At 40.1% G+C, this 24,368-nt stretch overlaps 1 protein-coding gene across 3 annotated transcripts in view; it reads right to left on the bottom strand.

Moving 5' to 3' along the window:
- Nucleotides 1–24,368, bottom strand: part of LOC132817227 (abl interactor 2) — a 142,801-nt gene that overhangs the window by 45,417 nt on the left and 73,016 nt on the right. For all 3 annotated transcript variants that reach the window (XM_060827545.1, XM_060827547.1, XM_060827546.1), the window contains exon 2: nt 20,068–20,235. In XM_060827545.1, the coding sequence (XP_060683528.1) occupies nt 20,068–20,235 (168 nt within the window). The remainder of the gene's footprint in view (nt 1–20,067; nt 20,236–24,368) is intronic.

The raw sequence follows: 24,368 nt of genomic DNA, 5'->3' as shown, positions 1-24,368 counted from the left end.
TTTAAAAGGATCATTTATTTCACATGGTGAGTTAAGATAATCTGGAATGCACTGCCTGAAAAAGACATGGAAGCTGTCTGAATAGCAATTTGTAAAAGGGAGCCAGACATATACTTTATACTTGAAAAATAAAAAAACAGAAGCAGGGCTATTGGGAAGGTGAAGAATAGGGCTAACTGCACAGCCCTTTCAAAAGGTTGACAGATACACAGGGCTACAACATTCCATAAGTTGCCATTTCTCTCAGTTCAGCTGACAGTCACCACAGGAAGTTGAGATCCTGGCAACATTAGGAGGTGGAAGCAACGCTGCCAAATGGTTGACTGGTTTTATTTTGAATTTTATACTATATTAACACCAGATAAAGTCCAAACATGTTGCCTGGTCCCAGGAATTTATCCAGAATAGTCCAACACCAGACAGTGTAGGCAGTACCAAGTTACCTCAGGTATTTGCGACAATCACAGTTATTCTTCAAATCTGCAGTAAATGCTTTGCCGCTCAGGCACTGGATGAATTATAAATTATGTTCTTTCATCTCATGTGGTGAAAGAGTGGGGTAGTACAGGAACAAAGCTAACAGCAGAATCAGATGAATCTGATGCAAGTTGGAAATGAGCAGGAGAGTGCAACATCATAGGAGTTGAAATTTATGTTGGAAGCCATTTGGGAATTGTCTTATGATTTCAGATATCTTTCAGTAGTTTAGCTGATGACAGACAAAAAGTTAATTTGATGACGAATTGACAGAGTGTTAATGAAACTGTACATGAGGCTACAGTTGTGCCTTCAAGATGGAAGAGACAATAAAAGAAATGGAAAAAAATACTCAAGGTATGAACAAAATGGCTGTATTTTGCTTCATCCTTCAGTTCAGGAGCAGATATTGATAAAGAAACAAATGAATTCATTAAAACCCACATATCTGAATGAAATCATCTGATGCCCTCAATCAGAAAGAAGCCTCCTTTAAATCAGTAATGTGTTGCAAGGTTCTTAAATCAATGCACAATGCAGCACACAGACTCAGCACTGTGCAGATCTTCTTAATAAAAAGCCTCATTCCAGGTTCAGATGGGCTTGGAATTCTAAAATTATACAGTTATTACCACTTCACCTCCCTGACTCAACAGTCAGCCAAATAAGGTCAGCCCTGAAAGTAGCCAGCCCTCACCGTCCACACTGCATTATCACTCCGTGGCACCAGCAAGCTAACAGAGAAGCTCTTGAAATGGAATGAACAGATGTTGTTGGTGTGTCTCAGATATCTGCATACTTCAAATTTCAGCACCTTGTGCATTGCCAATTTTAATCATCATGCAATACACTGCCAGGGGCTCATCTTGCACTGATAGTGTCTTGAAGATGGTTACTTGCCTTGGTGTACAGATCAACTCGACATTCGTAACCTCTGTTACCCGACCCAAGCAGCCAGTGTTTTTTCAAGCTCATACTAGAGCCAGATCTTTCCTGCACTTAATACCCACTCTTCCAGTAAAGATCACTGAGCAGAGATTAAGGGTTAGAATCCTGGGAGTGGGGATAATTTGGGGGAGGGGGGGGACACAAACCTAGGCCCATAAATTGGGTATGGCCCAAGGGAAATATTAGCACTGGTTCCACAGTGTCACAGTTAGCGCTCTAGACATTGAATTCTGCAATGAGTACACATCACTGCAGAGCCTCAAATTGTTTTATGGGCGGCACAGTAGCTCAGTGGTTAGCACTGCTGCATTACAGCACCAGCGACCCAATATGATTCCAACCTTGGGTGACTGTCTGTGTCAAGTCTGTATGTTCTCCCTGTATCTGCAAGGGCATCCATTGGGTCCACCAATTTCCTCCTCTACTTCAAAGATGTGCCGATTGGGTGGATTGGCTGTGCTAAATTCCTCTGTAGTAATACTGGGGATGTGCATGCTGACTGGATTAGCCATGGTAAATATGAGCACAGGGTCGGGTGCTGGGTCTGGGTGGGATGCTCTTTGGGGGTTCAGTGCAGATGCAATGGGCTAAATGGTCTCTTTCCATGCAGAGGGATTATAAGAATAACTGATCAGTTTTGGCGAAAATAAAGATGCAGATCCTGGACTTATTTTGTGAAAGAGTCACTGACATTGGGAGTTAGGGTGAAATAATATTTTAATGAAAGTATGGGTGGTTTTATTTAGAATGCTATTGACTGCCTCAGCTACTGTAGTGGAGTTCATCATAGCCCTCAATACATGAGCAGATATTTCACAACAACGTGTTCCAAATGGATTGAACCAAAGCTGTCTCCTTAAGAGAATACAAAATACAAAAGTTATTTTCTTAGTTTTGTTGCTACTACACATTAATCAGACATGGAATTGCATCATTGTCATTGCTTTGAGTTAACACTGTGAGGAGGAGGTATGTGGTCTACTCTGTTCTTTTTGCTTGTTAATAGCATATTCCTGCAAAAGGAGGAATGACTTCCCACTTCTGGTAAATTCTAAGTACCAAATCTTCATATGCGTATTAATAGGACTTTCTATCAGACAGAGGCCGTTGACATGTACAATGAACATATTTACTTAAAGACACACTGATCCCCATTTATCTGGCAAGTTCTCTGGTAAGCCCATCCTGACCAAATTATGCTCTTGCTTAATAACTTAGTGATCCATTGTTACTTTTTGTAGAGTGCGACTTTAGGTAAATCCCATCAAATGTATAGGAAAACAAGTCAAGGAAGATGTTGGAAAAAACACAAGACAACATTGACAACAAGACAAATTAACAAAATGAACATTTAATTAAATGAATTTATAATGAAGAGGGAACAAATCATTAAAAGTAGCAATGCAGGTTAACAAAAATAGGCAAATAAATTGGAATTAATTTCCAAAGGACAGAATTGCAAAACAGAGATTATATTCAACTTTCATTTAAACTATATTCATGTGGGTGGCATGGTGGCTCAGTGGTTAGCATTACTACCTCTCAGTGCCAGGGACTCAGGTTCGATTCCAGACTGCGACTGTCTGTGTGGAGTTTGCATATTCTCTGTGCGTGGGTTTTCCTCCCACAAACCAAAGATGTGCAGTTTAGGTGAACTGACCATGCTAATTTGCCCATAGTCTTTAACGATGTATAGGTTAGGTGCGTTAATCAGGGGTAAATGTTGAGTGATGGGGATTTGGGAATTAGTGGGATACTCTTCGGAGGGTTGATGTGGACTTGTTGAGCTGAAAGGCTTGTTTCTAAACTGTAGGGATTCTATGAGCTTCTAGCATGAACAATTCTGGCCTACACAATAAGGTATAAGGTAGCAAAAACAGGTTCACAAGGATGAAACCCAGAAATTAGTGAATACACAAACAGAAAAGGCTAAGCAGGTTGGAGTTGCTTCCCCCTACAAAGGAGTAGCTGAGGAGTGATTAGATAAAAGATTTGGAAAGGGAAAGCAGAGAGAAAATGTTTCTACTTATGTATGTTCAAAAGTAGGGTTCATAAATATAAATCAGTTCCGAATGAATCCAATAAAGAATTCAAGAGAAACTTCTTTTTTAGAGTGTGGAAACACATGGAGCTGGTTATCACAAGGAGTAGTTGATGCTATAGCATATCAAAGGAAGCTACACAAGGTTGTAAAGAAGAAAGGAATGTGGGTTGGAATGTAGGCTGTCAAGAATGAGGATGTGGATGTGGAGGCCAAGGCTGGGAGTTGGTAAACAATCAAGTCTGAGTTAAATAGTCGCCACATTGCTGAATGGGTCAAGGGTAGAAGCTCCCAGTTTAACAGCGTGTTGAGGATGGCAGGGGAGTGGGGGGGTGAGCTGAGAGAATGAGACTCTCCTTCCTGTACAAACAATCATCCTCTGTAGAATTGCAGTTAAAAAGGCAGAGCAGGTCTACCATAGCCATAAGATGTTAGAGGGAAGGAACAACGTGGGAGTAAGGGTGGGAACGAGGGAACCGGGAAACTATTAAGGGAGTGTTGGAAAATATGAACTATTGAGAAAATAGATGAGGAATGAGTGAGGGAGTGTATGAAGGTGAAGGGAGGAGAGGGGCAGTTTATGTTTGACAGTGGGGTCAGGCGGCGAGGGAGGGAGGAAGTAAGAGTGCGAGTTTGACTGTGAGAGAACAAAGACTGGTGAACGAGTTAGACACACACCCACCTTGCTCCTCTTTCCCCTAAAACCTGTCCAGAAAGCAAACGTGGAGAGTAGGAAATCCACGCTGAAAAGCAACCTGATTCTTCCTACACTTCCATATGTATTTATAATTTCGTATCAAATTTAATTGAGTTCTTTGACAAGCTGACCCAGGCAGTGAATGAGGATAGTGCTGTGAATGTTGTATAATTGGACTTTCAGAAAGCATGTGATATAGTGCCACATGAAAGATTGGTTATCAAATTATAAATGCTTTGGACTGATAGGTCTTGGCAACATAGATTAGAAGCTAGTTGAAAATCAGAAAAAAGATGCTAAATATAGATGGGCATTTCTCAGATTGGAAACAAGTTGAAACTGGTGTTCCACTGTAATTGGTATTGGGACTCTTGCTTTTTCTGAGTATATAAGTGTCTTAAGGTGTGTTTTCAGGGCAAACTTTCTAAATTTGCAAATGATTCTAAGCTAGAGAGAACAGAAAATTGAGAGGATGATGCTCAGCGACTTCAGAAACACAATCGGGCAGACTCCTGGCAGATGAATTTCAATGCAGAAAAATGTAAGATAATTGTTTTTGTTAGAAGAAACACAGAGAAAATACAGGCTCAATGGTACAATTTTGAGGAAAGTACAGGAGCAGAGGGACCTCAGGGTTCAAGTGCATAATTCTCTGAAGGTGGCCAAGCAGGTTGAAATAGTTAAGGAAGTTTATAGGATCCGTGGGTTTATAAATTGAGGAATAAAAGTATGATAATTGTTACATATTAGCGAAACAACATAAGAGCAAATGATGCTACACCTCTACAAATTATTCGTCAGACCACATTTGGAGTATTATGTTCAGTCTTGTGTACCTTATTTAAGGAAGAATGTTAAGAGGTCACTGGAAAGAGTTCAAAGGAAATTTACGAGAATGATACCAGGAACAAAGGATTTTAAATACAAGGAAAGATTAGAGAAATTGGGGTTTTTCTCCTTGGAGCAAAGAAGATTAAGAGACTACCTTACTGAGGTGTTTAAAATTATGAACAATTTTGACAGGGTAAAGAAGGATATTCTGTTTCCACCAGTTTATGTCAGGAACTCGAGGTCACAATTTCAAGTTAAGCAGCGAGAGAGCTCGGAATGAGAGGAGGAAAAACCTCTTCAATGTAAGTGTTAGAATTTGGAATGCACTGCCTGGGAGAGTGGTGGAGGTGGATTCCACAGGAAGTTTCAAAAGAGAGTTGAATATATAATTGAAAGTAATGCATTTAGAGGGCCTCAGAGATAGGTCTGGAGAATGGGATGAGCCGGATAGCTCTTTTGAAAGCCTGGACAAACATGATGGGTCGAGTGCACTGTACTGTAAAATGCTGTGATCATATGAATTCCTGAGGCCAAGTGTTCTCACCAGAGGTCAGTATTATTGAAACCCAAATCCTGAGCTTGGCCCCTCCTTTGGCAATTTTGGGCAGAGGGCTTGTCTGTACTTTATTTCTCTGAAGTGAGCAGGCAAGTAACATTTATTGGAAAGCTCTGCTGGTTACTCCCACACCCGAACTACACTATCCTAAAAAACAAAAACTATGAGATGTGAATTTCCATGCAAAGAGTTGGACAAGCCTGGGTTAAAACAGGAGGAATGGGAGGAAACTCATCTAGAGGATGATCACCTACACTGACCAGTTGAGCTGAGTTGATTGCTTTTGTGCTGTATATTCAAAAATAATTTGATGCAACTTACAGTTTTGACAAAGGACTATATCTTAAACGTCAGAAGGTTTCTCTTTCTTGACAGATGCTGCCTGATGAGTGCTATCACCATTTTATGTTTTTGAACCAGATTTTCAGTATTATATTTTTCCCATCTGAGCATTGTGACTGTCTTTTTTTTCAAAGAAACTATTTCATGGGTAGAGAAAAGAACAGAAACCAATTTCCATTAAGCAACTCGAGGAATCATCTTTGTTCAAATTGCATGCTTTTAAGCTCTAGAGTGCATCACAGACCCTCAGATAACAGACAAATGTACAATATATTTTCCTCACAAAGCCAAACTGAACAATTGTATGCTCTTTCACATAGTGATGTAAGTTTTTTATACCTTACATGGGATGAATTTACAGCATCAGCAGGCCTGGAAGCATGAGCATTGTGTGGTAATGCATTCTCCTTAGAAGGTGAAGGATTCAAGCCCCACACAGTCTTAAGCCCGCAGAACCAAGTAACTCTTCAGTATTTAGTGAGGATTGAGGAGACTGGGTTTGGATGAGATATTAAATCAAAGATCCCACTGCCTTCTTGGGAACAGTGATGTGAAAGATCTCATAGGCACTATTGAAGAATAGCTGTTCTCCCTGGTCAATATTCATCTCTCAACGAACAGCACTATAAAAAAAACCCATGATTATTTGATCATATATCATATGTCTGTGTGAGAGACATTGCTAAATGTGGACAAATACATTTTCTACCATTATAATTATGATCACGTCAATTGTATTTTACTTATGTTCTTTGAATGATGCCGAGGTTGTGAAATACACTATCGTCTTTTGTTTTCACATGTGGGAAGAATTGTTTCTGCAGTTTAAAAGGAGTATACCTCCCATCAGAGGATGGTTCCAGCGTTTAATGCAAAGAATTATACAAACCCACAAGGTCCTGGACTAATGCACTGCTTGTGCTGAGTTAGCTCATGAAAATCACAGCAGTAATGGACTGTCTCAACACCTGTGAATAAAGGATGGATAATCTAAAAAAAAAATCAAGATGCACATTTCTGTTAGCAATTGAATCATCCCATTGGAAATGTGCAAGAACAAATTTTAGGATTGGCTGAGCTGAAGTGCCCTTCATGGATAAGTAGATTGTGGACATTCACTAGGTTCACTCAAGAGGAATTCCCAATAGGTGAGGCTTCAGCTACCTGCCAACAAGAGTCAGCAACTACACAGAATAACAAAATAAAATAAATGCAATTCAGTCTGGAACTATGCTTGAGCTTGCATGACGAGAATGCAGGGCTCAACTCTTGAGCATTGTGTCTGGTCACAGAAAAGTTTGGGATTGAGGAGAGTACTGAGGACACAACAGAGACTTCTTATTTGCAACAGAGTGTGGTTGAAGCAGTGATCAGTACATTTTTAAGGGGAAAATCAACAGATTAAAAATTAAAGCAAAGGCAGTAATAAGATAATGAGAATTAGTTCTGACTTGCTCTATCCATGAATTGGCAGAGATATAATGCTTAAATGCCTCCTTCCTGTGCTGGAGATGTCCATTTCTTTCATTAGGTAGTTTACTACATAGTTTAACTTAGATATGCTTATACCTGTACATATGCAACTATATCTATATAAACATTAAAAAATGTTGATCACATAAATTTAAACTCACTAGAAGCACTTCTAAACAAAGGGTGGTAGGTGTTTTGGACTCTTCCACAAGTGGCAGTGGATGTTTGATCAGTTGTTCATTTTAAATCAGAGTAATCATTGGCCAAAGGAAGGTGCATGGAATTAGGCGACAGATCAGCCATGTTCTCACTGAAAGATGGTACAATTTTGAAGGGCTGAATGACCTACTCGTGTTCCCAAGTTCCTAAGTCCTTAGCAAATTTGGCTACCAAAGTCCAGAATGACAGAACAGACCCCAATGCAAAACTCAACATAAGCATAGGCAAAACAGCAATCACCTTTGTCTAACTTGCAGCACATACTTGGGATAAGAACAAGCTGACTTTTAAGAGCAAGCTAATTATTTATAGGGCCTGTATTCTCAGCACCTTACTATGGCTATGAAACATGAGCAAGTTACAGCTATTATAGGAGGAAAAAGTGGCATTCTGTGGTGCATTGAGTATATTTATCAAAAGAAATCACAAGTATGACAGTTCCTAGGAATACTGACACTAATCAAACAGAGACAGCTTTGGTGTATTGGGCATCAATCAAACACCAGAAGAGAGCACAAAGGGAGATGGCAGCACCAAAAAAAAGAGAGCTGAGACAGAGGGGTGGGGCAGGAGTAGGAATAACCATGAAAAAGCACAAGCGTGAGACAATAAAACAGACATCAATGCTATTTGATATTGCAGACCAAGCAATTAGAGCTCGAAGTTAATGTTGGGGGCAATGACAGCGTTTGAGCTTAATAGGCTGGAATGAAAACAAATGGCCTCTGACCCCAGGGAACATTCTGATGAGAAAAGCTCTCAGTTCAACCCAAGCCTGAATGGGAAGTTGTTTAAATTTGCACAAGCCCTCCAGGAATTTGATCAAAGGGATGCTGAGGCATTTTCATTTCTTTTGAAAAGAATGAGGTAACTGCAAACTGGATACTACTTAAGCAGAAAGCAGATTGATAGACAGAGTTCATGTGGTTTATGCCTTACGCTCTCAGGAGGCTTACCTAGAATATGAAGTGGCAGAAAGTTTGGAATATCCAGAAGCAACTGAGATAGATCATACAGAATTTGAGAGGGTAAAGCAAACTAATTTTGTCTGCTGGATGTGGTTATTAAAGGTAGAGATTACATACGAAGCTAAAGGGAAATAATTCTCAAAAAAACTTAAAAATTCAATTCCTACATTTCTAAGGACTCTCGCAGAAAACTAGAAGGTTGCAACAGCAAGGCAAGCAGCAAATGATTATGAGCTGTTCCAGAAATCCAAACTCTTTACCATCATCTCCACACACCAGGACAAAAAAGCAGGAACATGAAAGAAAACTGCCAAGGTTCCCCTCCTCAAACCAAAAAGCAAGGTGATGAGATTCAATGATGATGCAGGCCTTGGTGTTTGCACTGATGCAAGGCAGGACACCTCTGCAGATTATGAGAAGTAAGGCCAATCCAGAGAAAGCAGCTTTAACAGAGTACAGAAGAGTTGCAGATCTGACTACAGCTGTGAGGCCAACTGCTGACAGTATAACGAAAATAATCCACAAACTGGAGAGTTACAAGGAATTCTTATCAATTATTTCTCAAATGAAACAAGCAAATGTATAGCCATACTTGGAGATGCAGGAGCCACCACAACCCTTGCTGGAAAAAGGCATGACTTTTCAACAACTGCCAGTGTTTTGGTGAATGGTTGGGAGCATATCCTCATACATTTACAGCCCGAGCACCAATATTGTAACCGAATATCTGGAATGGTGACTGCAGGAGTGCCCATAGCTTACTTGGGGACAGAGATGACCTGCTCTTAAGGAATAACAAAAGCAAAGCTTGCACCTTTGCCAATAATAACAAAAAGGCTAATTGAAGTCAAGGAAACATCATTTCCAGTATTGGTTCCAAACACTTTTCCTTCATCGAGATAACCTGATGATTATCTAAACCACATCCATCGTCAAAGGGCAAGTGGGCATCACTGGCAGGTACTTGATTATCTGGAAGTCTGTTTGAGAATTGGACAATCGAAAGGAAGTGTTCAATAAGTCTTCTTTGATCGAAGATCGGCAAGCAGATCCAGTTAACTTAAGTAGCCCAATCAGCTCAAACTGAAGTTGAAGAGACGGTACAATAATAAAAATGGGATTTCACAGAATTTCAGAAAACAGGAGGCAGCTGTTCAACCCATCGAGCCGACACTGGTTCTGTGACTTCAAGTCAAATCTCCTGCCTTTTCCCCATATATCTGCACAATATTTCAATCCAAATAAACATTCAGGGCTCTTGAAATCATCAATTGAGCCTACTTTCACTACAGTGAATTCCACACCCTAACTTCATAGAGCTACAGTTTAAGAGTGGACATGGTTCATCAGATAGAAGTGCCAACTAAATTTCAAGAAATGTTAAGTTAAATCCATAAAATTCCTGAAGCATGTAGAGATCCAGAAGATTTTTCCTGGTCAGGTATTCAAATGGAGGTGGCGGTTTTGTAAAACATGTTAGGCATTGAGAAAACAATACTATGCAATTAAATTGGTACTCATTCTTAAGCAGTCATTTAGTTAGGTGTTAGAAGATTGTGTGGGACTTTTGCCAAAAGGAAAAGCAACGTATCAATATATTCTTACAGTTATGGATATAACACTTTAATCTCCTTGGAAGCCAAATGGTTCCCTGTAATTGTTTGTCTCGGTTGCTTGAACTCACTAGGCAAAAACCCTGAATGTTTTCACTTGGTTTTATGGCTGTTCTGCTTGAACAGTGTTTCATAGGCAATGGAGGTGCTTTCAGATTTTCAGTTATGGGAAACTTGCAGAAAGGGGCTGTTCAGCTGGTCTCAAGTCCAGAAACACCTTTGTCACCGGACTCAAACTGTTAACTCTTGTCTCTCTAACGACGCTCCATCACATCCTGTTGTTATTTCAGATTTCCAGCATTCGGAGCTCATACTGTTTATTTGTTCAAGTTGTCTCTCTTGTTTCGGAAGCAACTTTGTGTGGAATTCAGTGTGAAACCTGATTGCCCTCCTGAAAGTAACTGGAAGATTTCTTAATACTGTTTTTTTCTGAGCAAGCTGGGCCTGCAAATATCTCAGAGACAGCTGCATATGTCTAATGATACCTGTGTAAACCTAGCAAAATGACAGTCCAGCAGCCATCTGAACATCACAAACTCTATCTTTTTGTCTTCAAGATTTATTGGTATGAAGTGATTTTTCTTCCCCAAAAGATTAATTTCTGCAGACAGAAATGTGTTTTCTCCCCTCCCTTTTCCTGAAGCATGTTTGAGGTTTAGAGGGGTAAACATTTATATTTCATATTACAAACTGTGCTCTAATCAGCTTTATCATTGAATCATTTTTGTCTTATAATAAACCAATAATTTTATGCTCATTTAAAAAAATCTCATTGATGGTTCTTTTATTTTAATTCGAACGGAGAAATAACACAATTGGTAATAATGAGAACTGAGCAAAACAATTAAATTGACATTATGACCCATGGAGTACTAGAACTAAAAACAGGAATGCACTCCTCTCACTTCAGTTATAATATACATTATAAACCAGACAGCATAGAATTTTTTCACGAACGTGCCTGGGAAACACGGCCTGTTTGAGCCTCCTTTTTATCCGAATATCTCTGAATCCAGTATCAGCAGTCACTGACAGAGTATTTGGGATGGACCATTCAGGACAGAGATGAAGAAACATTTCATCACCCAAAGAGTGGTGAGCCTGTTGAAATCATTTCCACAGCAAGTAGTTGATACCAAAACATTGAAGTGTTTCATAGGCTATGGAGGTGGTTTCAGATTTTCAGTTATGGGAAACTTGCTGAAAGGGGCTATTCAGCTGGTCTCAAGTCCAGTAACACATTTGTGTTAATGGACGGCCAGATATAGTACTTGGAGCAAATGGGATCAAAGATTATGATTAGGAGAAAGTAGGATTAGGCTACTGAGTTGGACAATCAACCATGATCGTGATGAATGATGGGAGCACGTTAGAAGGGCTAATGGACTCCTCCTGCTCTCATCTCCTATGCTTCAATTCCTCTATGTTTCTAAATTACAGTCATTCTATACTGCAGAATGTTTAGGGGCAAATGCACTTTGGGAGTTGATGGTGAAACAGCCTGAGACTTGTATTAAATTCAAGGAACTCTATGTGCACATAATTGTTGCAATAAAATGTCTTTGTTCATTGCTCTGCTGTCATCATACAAAGCAGACAGATTAAGCAACAACTTCGTGTAAACTAATGCCCAAGTGCACTATTCCACTACAAGCACGGAGGCTCTCAGCATCAATGATCACATAATTTATGGAGAGACAATGGCCTAGTGGTATTATTGCTAGACTATTAATTCAGAAACTCACTTAATGTTCTGGGGACCAGGTTCAAATCCCACCAGAGCAGATGGTGGGTTTTGAATTGAATAACAAATCTGGAATTAAGAATCTAATGACAACCATGAAACGTTGACAAATACTGTAAAAATCCATCTGGCTCACTGATATGTTTGCCCTCCTTATCCAGTATGGTCTACTGACCTGCAATGATGTGGTTGACTCTCAATTGTTCTCTGGATGATTAGGAAAGGTAAGTGACACTCATATACTGCGAATGAATGAAACAAAAAGTAAAAATCTAGTTTGTTTTTCCCTCAAATGGAAGGAGAATGTGGAGCAACAATTGCTATCTTGGCCCATGGTGCAAAACAGGTAAAGTCAACAAGAATTTCCACTCCAAATGACAAACTACTGGAAACTGCTGGCTGACACATTTCAAAGCAAGACGTATATGCAACTGAACTTGGTATAGACTGGAACCGGCCTTAAAACGATTAAATCCACAAGCTCTCAACACTAGGAATTTCACAGGAGGATAATTGCAACCCTTCCCCAGCCAGCGACAACATCTTCAAGGGAAGAGAATGAGAACATAAGACTACAAAAAAATTAAGGGATGAAAATACTAGCTAAAACCATGCTGTCATTTGTATCTGCTACTATGGAGACCAGAAGTGTTATCTCTTCTGTAACATAGAAGTCACCCAAGCATAAGTGTTGTCAAAGCAACACAGATGGAGCCTGGCTCTGGCTGCTGTCAAATCTAGCACAGGAATTTTAACTGATATACCCACCACTTCCTTTATTCCAACATCTACCACAGCAATCATAGCAGTAATTTTCTCTCCTCTGTGGCTTTTGTCTTTTTGGTTAATAAGTGTAAAACTGGCTAACTGCTCCTCCCTACTGACCTGGATATGTTTGAAACATTAACAGGAGACTGCTTGAATCCTCAGCATATTTAAGGGTCAGTATACCTTCAAATTATGCAGATAAATTTCTCAAAGACAGCCATCAGCCAAGTACTAGTTACAATTACAACTTGTACTGACTCCTTCAAAATACAAACATGCTTTCCGATACATTAAAAATGGACGGGGGTAAATTATTATTTTAAAATGTGCCAGAAATTCTGTTAAATGATTTTACTCTCTCTTCACCCATGAAAGGACTGTCTCAAGTCGAGGTATAAGGTTCCACAAACGAAAGCTGTCTGCCAGTTACTCACTTAAATGACAACTAAAATGAACACATCAATCGTTGACAGATTTTCTTACCCATGCTGGCCCATCATCCAACCTAACCTGACTGCCTCCTGATGTCCATAATTGGTCACTCTCCAGCCAGGGCCACCGGATAGTGGTCAACACATAAGTCAACACTGACACACATTCTTGATGGAGGGGGTTCGAGATAGTCTTAAGTGTCCAAATGTCACTTTGGTCAAGATCATCTCATCAAATTTGTATTAGACAAACAGGAAGTGAGAGGAACAATGCAAACTAGGCAGCATCAGAAGTCAACTGACTTCTCCAGCTCCCGATGCTGCCTGGCTTGCTGTGTTCTTCCAGCCTCCTGTTAGTCTACTTTAGATTCCAGCATCTGCAGCTTTTTAGTCTCCATCAAATTTGTATGACTCATTACATGACAGGACATTTGGTAAACACAGAGAAAGGCACAAATTTAAGGTGATCACAAAAGTAATTAAAGAAGAGTAGGAAAAAATTCTCTATACCACTTAAGAATTGCAATTTCCTATCATAGACAAATGCTGAAATGGGGTCCACACTTAAGTGGGAATTTGGTAGCTACTGGAAAATGACAAATATAAAGACTACTGGAAACCATGCAAAGGATCGGTAATTAAATGGTTGATTTATATTCACATAAACAAGACAAAATGGTTTCTTGGTGCTTTAATGCTATGTGATTCAATGATCTGCTCTTGTGTTGTAGTAGAGAGATGCAGATCTGCCAGTATTTAAAGTTCGTAACTGTGGGATATTAATGGCAAATTAAAGCCTGTAGACTAGGGTACAGTACAGATGGGTATGACTCTCAGTTTAATTATGGAGGCAAATAAAAGATCAATCTGAGAGACTGATTAGACGAACTGAGTAAGCACTGAAATTCAATTTTGACGAAAATGTGAAATATTCTCTTATAATACAAGAACAGAAAAAGCCAAACAAACTCAGAAGGTCTGTATCATCTGTGGAGAAAGCAGTTTCGTTTTGCAAAAATATAGTCAAATAATGTAAAAGCACATACAAAACATTTTATTATTGAAAATACAACTTCCCTCTCTTGTGAAAGTTGCACTCTTAGGTGCCTTAATCCAATAGCAATGTGATAGTTATTATACCGATTCACTGGCAAGTATATTGGCAGGTAAGGTGAGGATTAGGGTGCACTATGGCCTTCGACAGTGGCTCTCACTGTCAGTTTGTTTGAACATTCTAGAGATGAGGTGTTCTTCCAAATATCTTGGATGGCCTGCCCCAAATGGAGAATACTAAGACTGAACCATGTCAATGTTTTGAAACTAGTACGACAACTTAAGAAACTTCTCCCTCTGCCTGAAGGGTGGTAGAAATATTAAAGATTTTGTATTGTTGAAAAGGGGGAAGTGGAGATGGAAAACAAAAAGGAAGTTCTGGGATAGGCTAAAGAGATAGGGAGATTAATTAACAAGGTTTTTGTTTAAATTCATTTACAGGATGAGGGCATTGTTGGCTAGGTCAGCGTTTATTGCCTATTCCTAATAGGGCAGTTAAAATTCAACCACATTGCTATTGAACAACATATGGGGGAGAAAAGGTGGCAATGGTCATAGCAAATAACTTATTCTGAACCAGTTTATTGTTTAATTGCAGAATACATCAGCTCTGCCTGAAATCAAACCATGAAAACAAAAATAGACTTTTTTTGGGACAAGTATCAATCAAAATGGAGGGCAAAATTCATGGTCTGAAATTGCTGAACTCTGATGATTAGTCCACAGGTCTTTGAAGGCTGTAAAGGAAAAAAAAGAGATGCTATTCTTCATGCTTGCATTGACCTTTACTAGAATACTACAGCAGGCTCAAGACAGAGTTATGAATGAGAGCAAGGTGTTAAATTAAAATGGCAGGCAACTGGAAAGTCAGGTTCATGTCTGTGGTATGAGCAGATATTCTGCAAGCTGGTTACATAGTCTGCATTTGTCCCTTCAAAGTATTTTGAGGAGTGAACACAATGCACTAAATTGCAAAAAGTGTAGGTAAATTGCTGCTTCACCCGGAAGGTTGTTTGGAGCCATGGTCTATGCAGTCAGAGGAGGTAAAAAGGTATTACACCTCCAATGATAGCATGGGATGGTGCTATGGGAAGAGGAATGGGGCCCAGGATGTGGCAGAGACAACAATACTTTTAGATAGCAGGGGAGTGGAGGGGTCAGGAAGATGTGCTTGGTCAGATAATATTCTCTTGTACTTTACTATACTGTTAAACTTATTTTTTAGAAATGGTAGGTTTGGGATGTTTTTTCTACAATTTTTTGAATGCATGTCTGCTCCAGCAGATTGCATCAGCACCTCAAAGTCAGAAGGCTGTGGACTGAAGTTCTACTGAACAAACTGAACTGATACATAAGCAAAATATTGAGGGGATGCTGTATTGTCAGCAGTTCCTATTTCAGAATAAACTATTAAATTGAAACCCTCACCTGTGAAAGATTGCATAGCAATATTCAAACAGCAGTTTTCTTAGTACAGGTAGTTCTCAGATAATGCATGACTTGCTTATGACATCACTGAGGAATTAAGTAACGATATTTTCGAGAATGCTTATCTTTGCTGGCAATAGCATGATTTCAGTGGTGATCATTTTGTGCGATTCATTCTGAACAGGCGCCCATGTCAGTGGATGTGTCGATGTCAGCTGCCAACAGAGCAGCTTTCTGTGAGGGGTAATGTACAGGGAGCAGCTTTCTGAGAGAGATACATTGAGCAGCTTCCTGAGAAAGGTATACTACTCCTAGATTATCCATTTTCTTAAAAAGTGGAGAGGCATATTGACAAGAATGTTAGCAAGAAGTGTCACAGTGATACAGATGGTGAATGGAAAAGCAAGGCTGTAACACTGGAAAAGAAGCTAGATATTTCAAAGTGTTTTGAAAGTAAGGAGAGAATATGTTATATAGCTCGTTTAATAGGAATGAGGGGGTCTACTTTACGTACCATGACACCCATGGGCGATTTCTGAGTGATCGTGTGTGGTATTTTTTGCTGGTCTGCTCCTAAGCCCACTTGTCCCACAGGACGCATTATTTATGTTGAGAGATATTCTATTATGCAAGATTTCGTTGGAGCGCAATTACAGCATTACAGGAACTACCTGCACCTTGATTAACAGCAAAAGGTTTCGAGTCAGTTATTGCTCTTTGTTTGCTGCCTGAGGGATCTTGTTGCACATTTTTTGGCCACAGTTCCATTTCAAAAGAACGGATTAGCTGTGAAACTTTTCAGTTGTCCACAGGTTGTGATAAGGTGCTATATCAGGGTGAGCTCCACTTTGTGCCAGATTAAATTAATGACTGAATTAAACTGAACCTGCTAATTATTTTGAACTGGGACGCCTGCCAGAATTTGAAACCATAAGAACAGGCGTTTATCAGTCATTAATATTTCTGGGTTTCTTCATGGAAGAGTCTCATCTGTGTTCACAGTGGTCTAATGGGGATGAATAATCTTCGAGGGAATACATGACCGTAATCAGAGGGAAACACAAGAATAAGCAAATGGCACATGAAATGTCCCTGGCCCTTCCTCCTAGTGCTTAATTCATTTCTGAAGAAACTATTTGACATCAAATAATAGTTGAGAGGTGCCAGTTTCTAGATTTGGCATAAATACATAATGTGTTGCAGATATAGAGTTGGCAACTGCAAACTGTGTCCCAAATGTTGGGATGGAAGACGATTTATCCAGGACCACAATATTCATCTGATGCATCTAAAACAACTGCAGTGGGTGTGCATGAATTGCAGATGCAACCGCACACTTTGCCTGTGGTATCACTGACAATAATGTTGAAGGTAGCTACTTGTATCAAAGGACATTACCTTAGATGCCAATCAAGTGCTGTCCCCCCCCACAACCAACGCTTCACAGGGCGGAAAGCGATGTGTTGAGTTGGGCAGGTAACAGAGTGACAAAAGCGGTATCACGAAACAGTTGGAAACACTGGATACTGCAAAGGCTACGGGCTCTGACAACATTCTGGCAACAGTACTAAAGGATTGTGCTCCAGACCTTGTTGTTCCTTTAACTAAGCTGTTCCAGTACAGATACAGCACTGGCATCTACCCCACAGTGAGAGAAATTGGCCAGTTATGTTCTGTATATACAAAAAGCAGGACAAATCCAACTAAGCAAGTTGCCGCCCCATCAGTCTACTCTCGATCATTAGTAAAGTGACAGAGGTATCATCAAGCAAAACCTGCTCAGCAATAACTTGCTCAGTGATGCCCAGTTTGAATTCCAGCAAAGCCACTCAGCTCCTGACCTCATTACAGTCTCAGTTCAAACATGAAGAAAACAACTGAATTCAGAGGGGAGGTGAGCGTGACAGCCCTTGACATCAAGGCTGCATTCAACCGAGTGTGACATCAAGGATTCCTAGAAAAATTGGAATTGATCTGTTTCATAGGCAAACTCTTCACTCGAGGTTGTTGGAGTTTTGTCACCACAGCTCCAGTACATCCCTGCAGGAGTGCCTCAGGGTTGTGCCCTTGGTCCAACCATCTTCAAATGCTTCATCACTGACCTTCCTGCCCATCATAAGGTCAGAAGTGGAGTTGTTCATCAATGATTGCACAATCTTCAGCATCTTTAGTATCTCCTCAGATACTGGAACAGTCCATATTCAAATACAAGATTTGACAATATCTAGAGCTGACAAGTGGCAAGTAAAATTCATGCCACACAAATGCCAGACTATGACCATCATCAATAAGAGACAATCTAACCATCACCCTTTGACATTCAATAGTGCTGCCATTATTGAATTTCTCAATGTCAACATCTTTGAGGTTACCATTTACTGGAAACTCAACTGGACTCTCCACGTAAATGCACTGGCTACAAGAGCAGGTCAGAGGCTGGGAACACTGAAGTTACAAACTCACCGGACTGCATAAAGTTGGTCCACCATCTACACGGCACAAATCAGGAGTGTGATGGAATACTCCCCGCTTGGCTGGATGGATGCAGCTCCAAAAACACTCAGGAAACTTGACACCATCGTTGACAAAGCAGCCCACTGAACTGGCGCCACATCCAGAAACATCCACTCCATCACTGATGGTTGGTAACAGCAGTGAGACTAGCTGCAAGATGCACTGCAGAAATTCATCAAAGATCCTCAGGTGAGGATCTGAAATCTGAATACAGACTGTTGTCAGGAACAATCATTTGATACACGCTTTTACAAACATAGGCAGCAACAAAATGCTTTCTTTTGCACGCTCTCCCCATGTCTGCATGGATTTCCGCTGGGTGCTCCAGTTTCCTCCCACAGTCCAAAGATACGCAATTGAAGTGGATTGGCATTGCTAAATTACTCACAGCGTTCAGGAATATGTAGATTAGGTGCGTTAGCCATGGGAATGCAGGGTTAGAGGCAAACAGTAGGGGGATAGGTCTGGGTGGGATGCTCTTCGGAAGGTTGGTGTGGACTCGTTAGGCTAAATGACCTGTTTCCACAGTAGGAATTCTATGGAAAACTGAAAATTTTGGGAACACTCAGCAGGTCTGGTAGCACCTGTGAAAACAAAACAAGTTAACATTTCAGGACTGTGACTTTTCAGTAAGTTTGTTACCTTCGCTTTTTTAAAAAAATAGAAGCCTTCCATTTGTACAGCATTTTTAGTCTAGAAAGACTTTGGTAAGTGTTTCAATGTAGTCAAACAGGAGGCTACTGAAGAGTTCAATGTGCTCACCTAAAGTATAATTGAAAAGATGACTATAGATTACTTTTTAGAAGTGATAATGGTTCAACAAGGGAGAATATTCAAGCAATGAATTCCAGTAAACGGATGTATCACTGTAGGAGGTGGGTATGGGGTACAGTTACATTAGTGGAAATCAAAACAAAATAAAGCATGCTCCATTTGCACTTTTGGATTGAAGACTGTCATTGTAAAGGAAGTTCCATTTCAGGTAAGGATTCACACACATTGCAGACAAGGATGCATCATATTTGGTCACAAATCTGACAACAAAATTATTACCCCCACAAGGTGATATTTTCTTAAAACATAGAGGAAGTTTGCATTTGCATTAAATCGTTGGTACTGGGAGACGGAGTCAAAGGCCCAGATTTAACTCATAAAAATCACTGTCCAATTAGAAAGTTTAAAGATGCCTACACAACAGCCACAAATAGTGACATCTGATGGTTAAAAGGTAACTGAAAAGGTTTTCTGTAGGATGCAGCACCAAATCATTATACTGAACAAGCTTCCAAATTACAACCTTACAGGCAATGCACACACAGATTTGCTAAGAAGTTTTATTGAATTTATTCACAGACACAGCTTCTGATGGCCAATATCATACCTTGGTGGAAGAGCTAATAAATCAACATAAAAGGTTCAGAAGTCAGAAATTTTTAAATTCACTTCTGCCTGATGAGCCAGGAGCTCCAAGAGTCAAAGGCAGCAGCATTCGAGTACATCAATCAAGGTGTAGTTGAATAGGTACATGAATACAGCATCGTAAATAAACAAACAAAATGAAGATCCACTGAGACATGCTGTAGTATAAAAATGATGGTGCTGTAGAGACAGTGCTATAACATAAAAGAGGAGTGGGAAGGCCCTGGCAGAAAGTTTTCCCGTGGACATTAATTGATAATAGACCATGCTGCTGATACTCAGGATAATTAAAATACTGAAAAACATGATTGCCTGTGTACATAGACACCAGCTGTGTGTGTGTTGGTGGATGCACCTTTGGGGCAAGTATGACCAAAAAGGAGAGAAAAAGGATGTCATTTATAAGGGATAGGTTCAAAGTCTTAAATTGTAGGCTACATAAGAATAAAATGCATTTATAAAGAAAAACTTACATTTCATCACAGTAGAATAATCCAAAATTACGACAGAATTAAAGGGCTGTGAAAAAGCCCACGAAAGCCTACCTGAGAGATATGATTAATTGACGACTCCATGCGCCGGAGCTGGGATGCCTGGATATCCAGCATCTGAAGGACATTGTTTGCCAAGGTGTTGATCAGGTAGGCCACACTCGCTAGTGACTGTGTTGTGTAAGCTTTGGTTTCCTCAAGAGCTCGTTGCTTATCTGCCGCCTTTTGGAAACAAAAGGCAAATTAACAAAAGCTACCCAAAACATATTGATATGCAGAAAGGGTGCATGTGAAACAAAATAGAAAACAGACATTAGTCATTAATTGAAAGGAAAACCTGTGGAATGGGACCCCCAATGAAAGGTCTGTTCCAACCTAGCAACTGATATCTTTATTCTGTGGGCCCTATAACTCAAATATACTTATCACAACACGATTACGAATATATATAACCAAAAGGCTATTCTCATGATTGTGTCAGAGCCTGTGATGCCCCTCAAAGAGATTCAGGGAATATTGCCAAATGGTGGCGAGGCACCTCCCCAGAGAAAGAGAAGACAAGACACTACAGGAACATTTTGACCACACCTAGTCATATCCCAAGAGACACAACAAGGCAAAAATTACATAAAAATGGATGTTAAGCCAAAGGAGAAAATCTTACGACAGATGGAGGAGGAGATGGATGAAAGTGAGTTGGTTTCACAGAGGTTATTAAAACTTGAGGATGGTTGGAGAAGAAAGAGTTGAGCAGGATTTCCAGACTTTAATGTCTCGTGTACTGCGGATCGTAGGATGTTTGGAATGCATAAAAGATCAGAGTTTTGCGAACATTCCTGGATGGGATGGCATTACAGAGATAAGAGAGGACAAGACAGCAGAGTGATTTGAGCACGAGGATTAGAGTTTTTAAATCAAGGCTCTGATTTATGCCAGTGAGCATGGGACCAAAGGATGTATGGAATGCAGGTAGGACCTTGGAACTTTGGACGAATTGAGATTTTTGGCTGCTGAGAGGTAAACAAGGGAAGTACTGAATAGTCAGGTCCAAAGTTTGTGTCACATCCCAGTGGAGTAGCGTGCCGAATATCAAGCGCACTGCTACTTCCAGAACCATCACAAAAGTCAAAGATTTTTTAAATTTATGCAAAAGTTCCTCATTTGTCTCCCTTTTTAGAAGGTGAACTGAAAACACTGACCTGGACTCTATACTTAAGAAACTGATTACAAACAAATAGATTCAAACTACAGGTAAAGAGCTATGAACTGTCAACATTTATCTCTGAGTTAAAATGCTATTCTACCAGAATATAACTTTCCCTACATCCATATATAAAAAGACACAAATAAGAAGTGTCATGGGTGGAAGGATTCAATGGTCCCCTGTCCAACAGGGTTTGCTGAGATGCTCCTTATAGTTTGCCAGGACTTGGTGCTCCTCAATCTCTTTTGTGCAGGTACTTTAAGTTGCTTGCAGGAAGCACAGAGCAACTTACAAAGTCTGACTTATTAGTTAGAAGCAACAGCTTCCAGCAACTGGAAAGGGAAAGTAAACTGGCTTTCTTCAGTGCTTAGTTTTTCTTACTGCAGACACAAGGACACCAGTCCTCTCCCAGACACCCAAACGCTCCTGGTTATTTTGTTTAAACTCTCAAGCTGTTGAGCTGCCTGGGAGCTAACAACATTGGCAGGCAGAGGGCCTTTGTATTCAGCAACTGATTATCACTCCACAAACCAATCAACTACTTGTTGCCAACTGAATCACCCTTTGTAAAAGGATCTGGTGCCAGCTCGTCTGTAACTACATGTCTCCCACTGTTGAACAAACAACTGTATCAACAGCATTTACCATAAGTGTCAGTAACCTGTTTTTAAAAGGTACAGTCTACAATCTTTAGTTTAAAAAAAGAGTTTTCCCCATTTCAGTCTACAATCAAAAACACAAAAATAAAATAAGTTATTACAATCAGCAGCGCTTGGGAATTCTCAACATTATGCTTTATTATCTGTAATTCAACATTAACTCTGCCCCTCCTCAGAAACAATCCTGAGCATGAGGTAAACCAAGTTTTCTCCTCCTGAAGGAAGTTTCTGACCCTTCGTATCTGATTTGGTCAAAGGTATCACGGTGTCCCACAGCACTCACTGAAGTCAGTGGCCTACCTTCCAACTACCAGTTATTAATCACACACCACCAGATTATGCTCCAACAGGTTTATTTGGAAGCACCAGCTTTCGGAGCGCCATTCCTTCATCAGGTGGTTGTGGAGTATAAAATCGTAAAACACAATTTATAGCAAAATATTAGTGTCATACAGTGACATATTGAACAAACCTGAATTGTTAAGTCTTTCATCTTTTAGAATGCGCTACAGGTTTTGGTTCATTAATATGTAAATCCCAGAACTTCTTTTAAGTCACCTTCTCGAGATAGGTTTTACAACAAAAGGTGACATCTCAGCTCAGACAATGCATTAAAGGTGTGAGCTTAGAGTCTGTTGTATCCCAATCTTGAGTCAGGCTGGTTCTATTTCCAAAGTGGAATTTACAAAATATTACGCATATTGACTGCCTGCAGATTGAGCATTTTTTAAACAAAATACAATGTATCTGAAAATATAATTCTGCAAATACAAATTCACTGATGGATAGCAGTTGTAGGAAATGGGGTAAGTCTCAGATACAGTCACATAGATGGGTTAACTCCAGGAAAGGTAAGAGAGGTAGGCAGCTAGTGCAGGAGTCTTCTGTGGCTATCCCCATTTCAAACAAGTATGCTGTTTTGGAAAATGTAGGGGTTGATGGATTCTCTGGGGAATGTAGCACAAATAGCCAAGTTTCTGGTATTGAGACTGGCTCTAATGTAATGAGAGGTACATCGGGTTCCAAGCAATCGATTTGTTAGGGAACTCTAGTCCAATCTACAGACAGATGTTTCTGTGGCTAGCAGCGAAAAATCAGAACGGTGTGTTGCTTCCCTAGTGCCAGGATCAAGGATGTCTCAGAGAGGGTGCAGAATGTTCTCAAGCGGGAGAGGGGCCAACAGGAGGCCGTTGTACACATTGGAACCAACGACATAAGAAGGGAAAAGGTTGAGATTCTGAAGGGAGATTACAGAGAGTTAGACACAAATTTAAAAGGAGATCCTCGAGAGAGGTAATATCTAGATTACGCCCAGTGCTATGAGCTAATGAGGGCAGGAGTAGGAGGATAGAGCAGGTGAATGCATGGCTGAGGAGCTGGTGTCTGGGAGAACATGGCTCAGGGATGGGCAGGACTGGCAGTTTAATGTTCCAGGATACAAATGCTACAGGAAGGACAGAAAGGGAGTCAAGAGAAGAGGGGGAGTGGCGTTTTTGATAATGGATGATAGCATTACAGCTGTGCTGAAGGAGGATATTCCTGGAAATACATCTGGGGAAGTTACTTGGACGGAACTGCAAAATAAGAAAAGGGTGATCACCTTATTGGGATTGGATTACAGACCCCATAATAGTCAGAGGGAAATTGAGGTACCGATTTGTAAGGAAATCTCCGTAATCTGTAAGAATAATGGTTATGGTAGGGGATTTTAACTTTCCAAACATATACTGAGACTGCCATAGTGTTAAGGGTTTAGATGGAGAGGAATTCCTTAAGTGTGTTCAAAACAATTTTCTGATTCAGTATGTAGATATACCTACTAGAGTAGGTGCAAAACTTGACCTACTCTTGGGACTGACGTGTCAGTGGGGGAGCACTTGGGGCCAGCGGATATAATTCTATTAGATTTAAAGTAGTATTAGAAAAAGATAGACCAGATCTAAAAGTAGAAGTTCTAATTTGGAGAAAGGCCAATTTTGACAGTATTAGGTAAGAACTTTCAAAAGCTGATTGGGCGCAGATGCTCGCAGGTAAAGGGACTGTTGGAAAATGGGAAGCCTTCAGAAATGAGATAACAAGAATCCAGAGAAAGTATATTCCTGTCAAGGTGAAAGGGAAGGCTGGTATGTATACGGAATGCTGGATGACTAAAGATATTGAGGTTTTGATTAAGAAAAAGAAGGAAGCATATGACAGGTATAGACAGGATAGATCGAGTGAATCCTTAGAAGAGTATGAAGGCAGTAGGAGTATACTTCAGAAAGAAATCAGGAGGGCAAAAAGGGGACATGAGATAGCTTTGGCAAATAGGATTAAGGAGAATCTAAAGGGTTTTTACAAATACATTAATGACAAATGGGTAACTAGGGAGAGAATAGGGTCCCTCAGAAGATCAGCAAGGTGGCCTTTGTGTGGAGACGCAGAAAATGGGGGAGATACTAAACGAGCATTTTGCATCAGTATTTACTGTGGAAAAGGGTATCGAAGATATA

Source organism: Hemiscyllium ocellatum, chromosome 7, assembly GCF_020745735.1.
Source record: "Hemiscyllium ocellatum isolate sHemOce1 chromosome 7, sHemOce1.pat.X.cur, whole genome shotgun sequence".
Taxonomy (NCBI): domain Eukaryota; kingdom Metazoa; phylum Chordata; class Chondrichthyes; order Orectolobiformes; family Hemiscylliidae; genus Hemiscyllium; species Hemiscyllium ocellatum.
The sequence above is the reverse complement of the archived record's forward strand: the minus strand, read 5'-3'. Positions and strand labels throughout refer to the sequence as shown.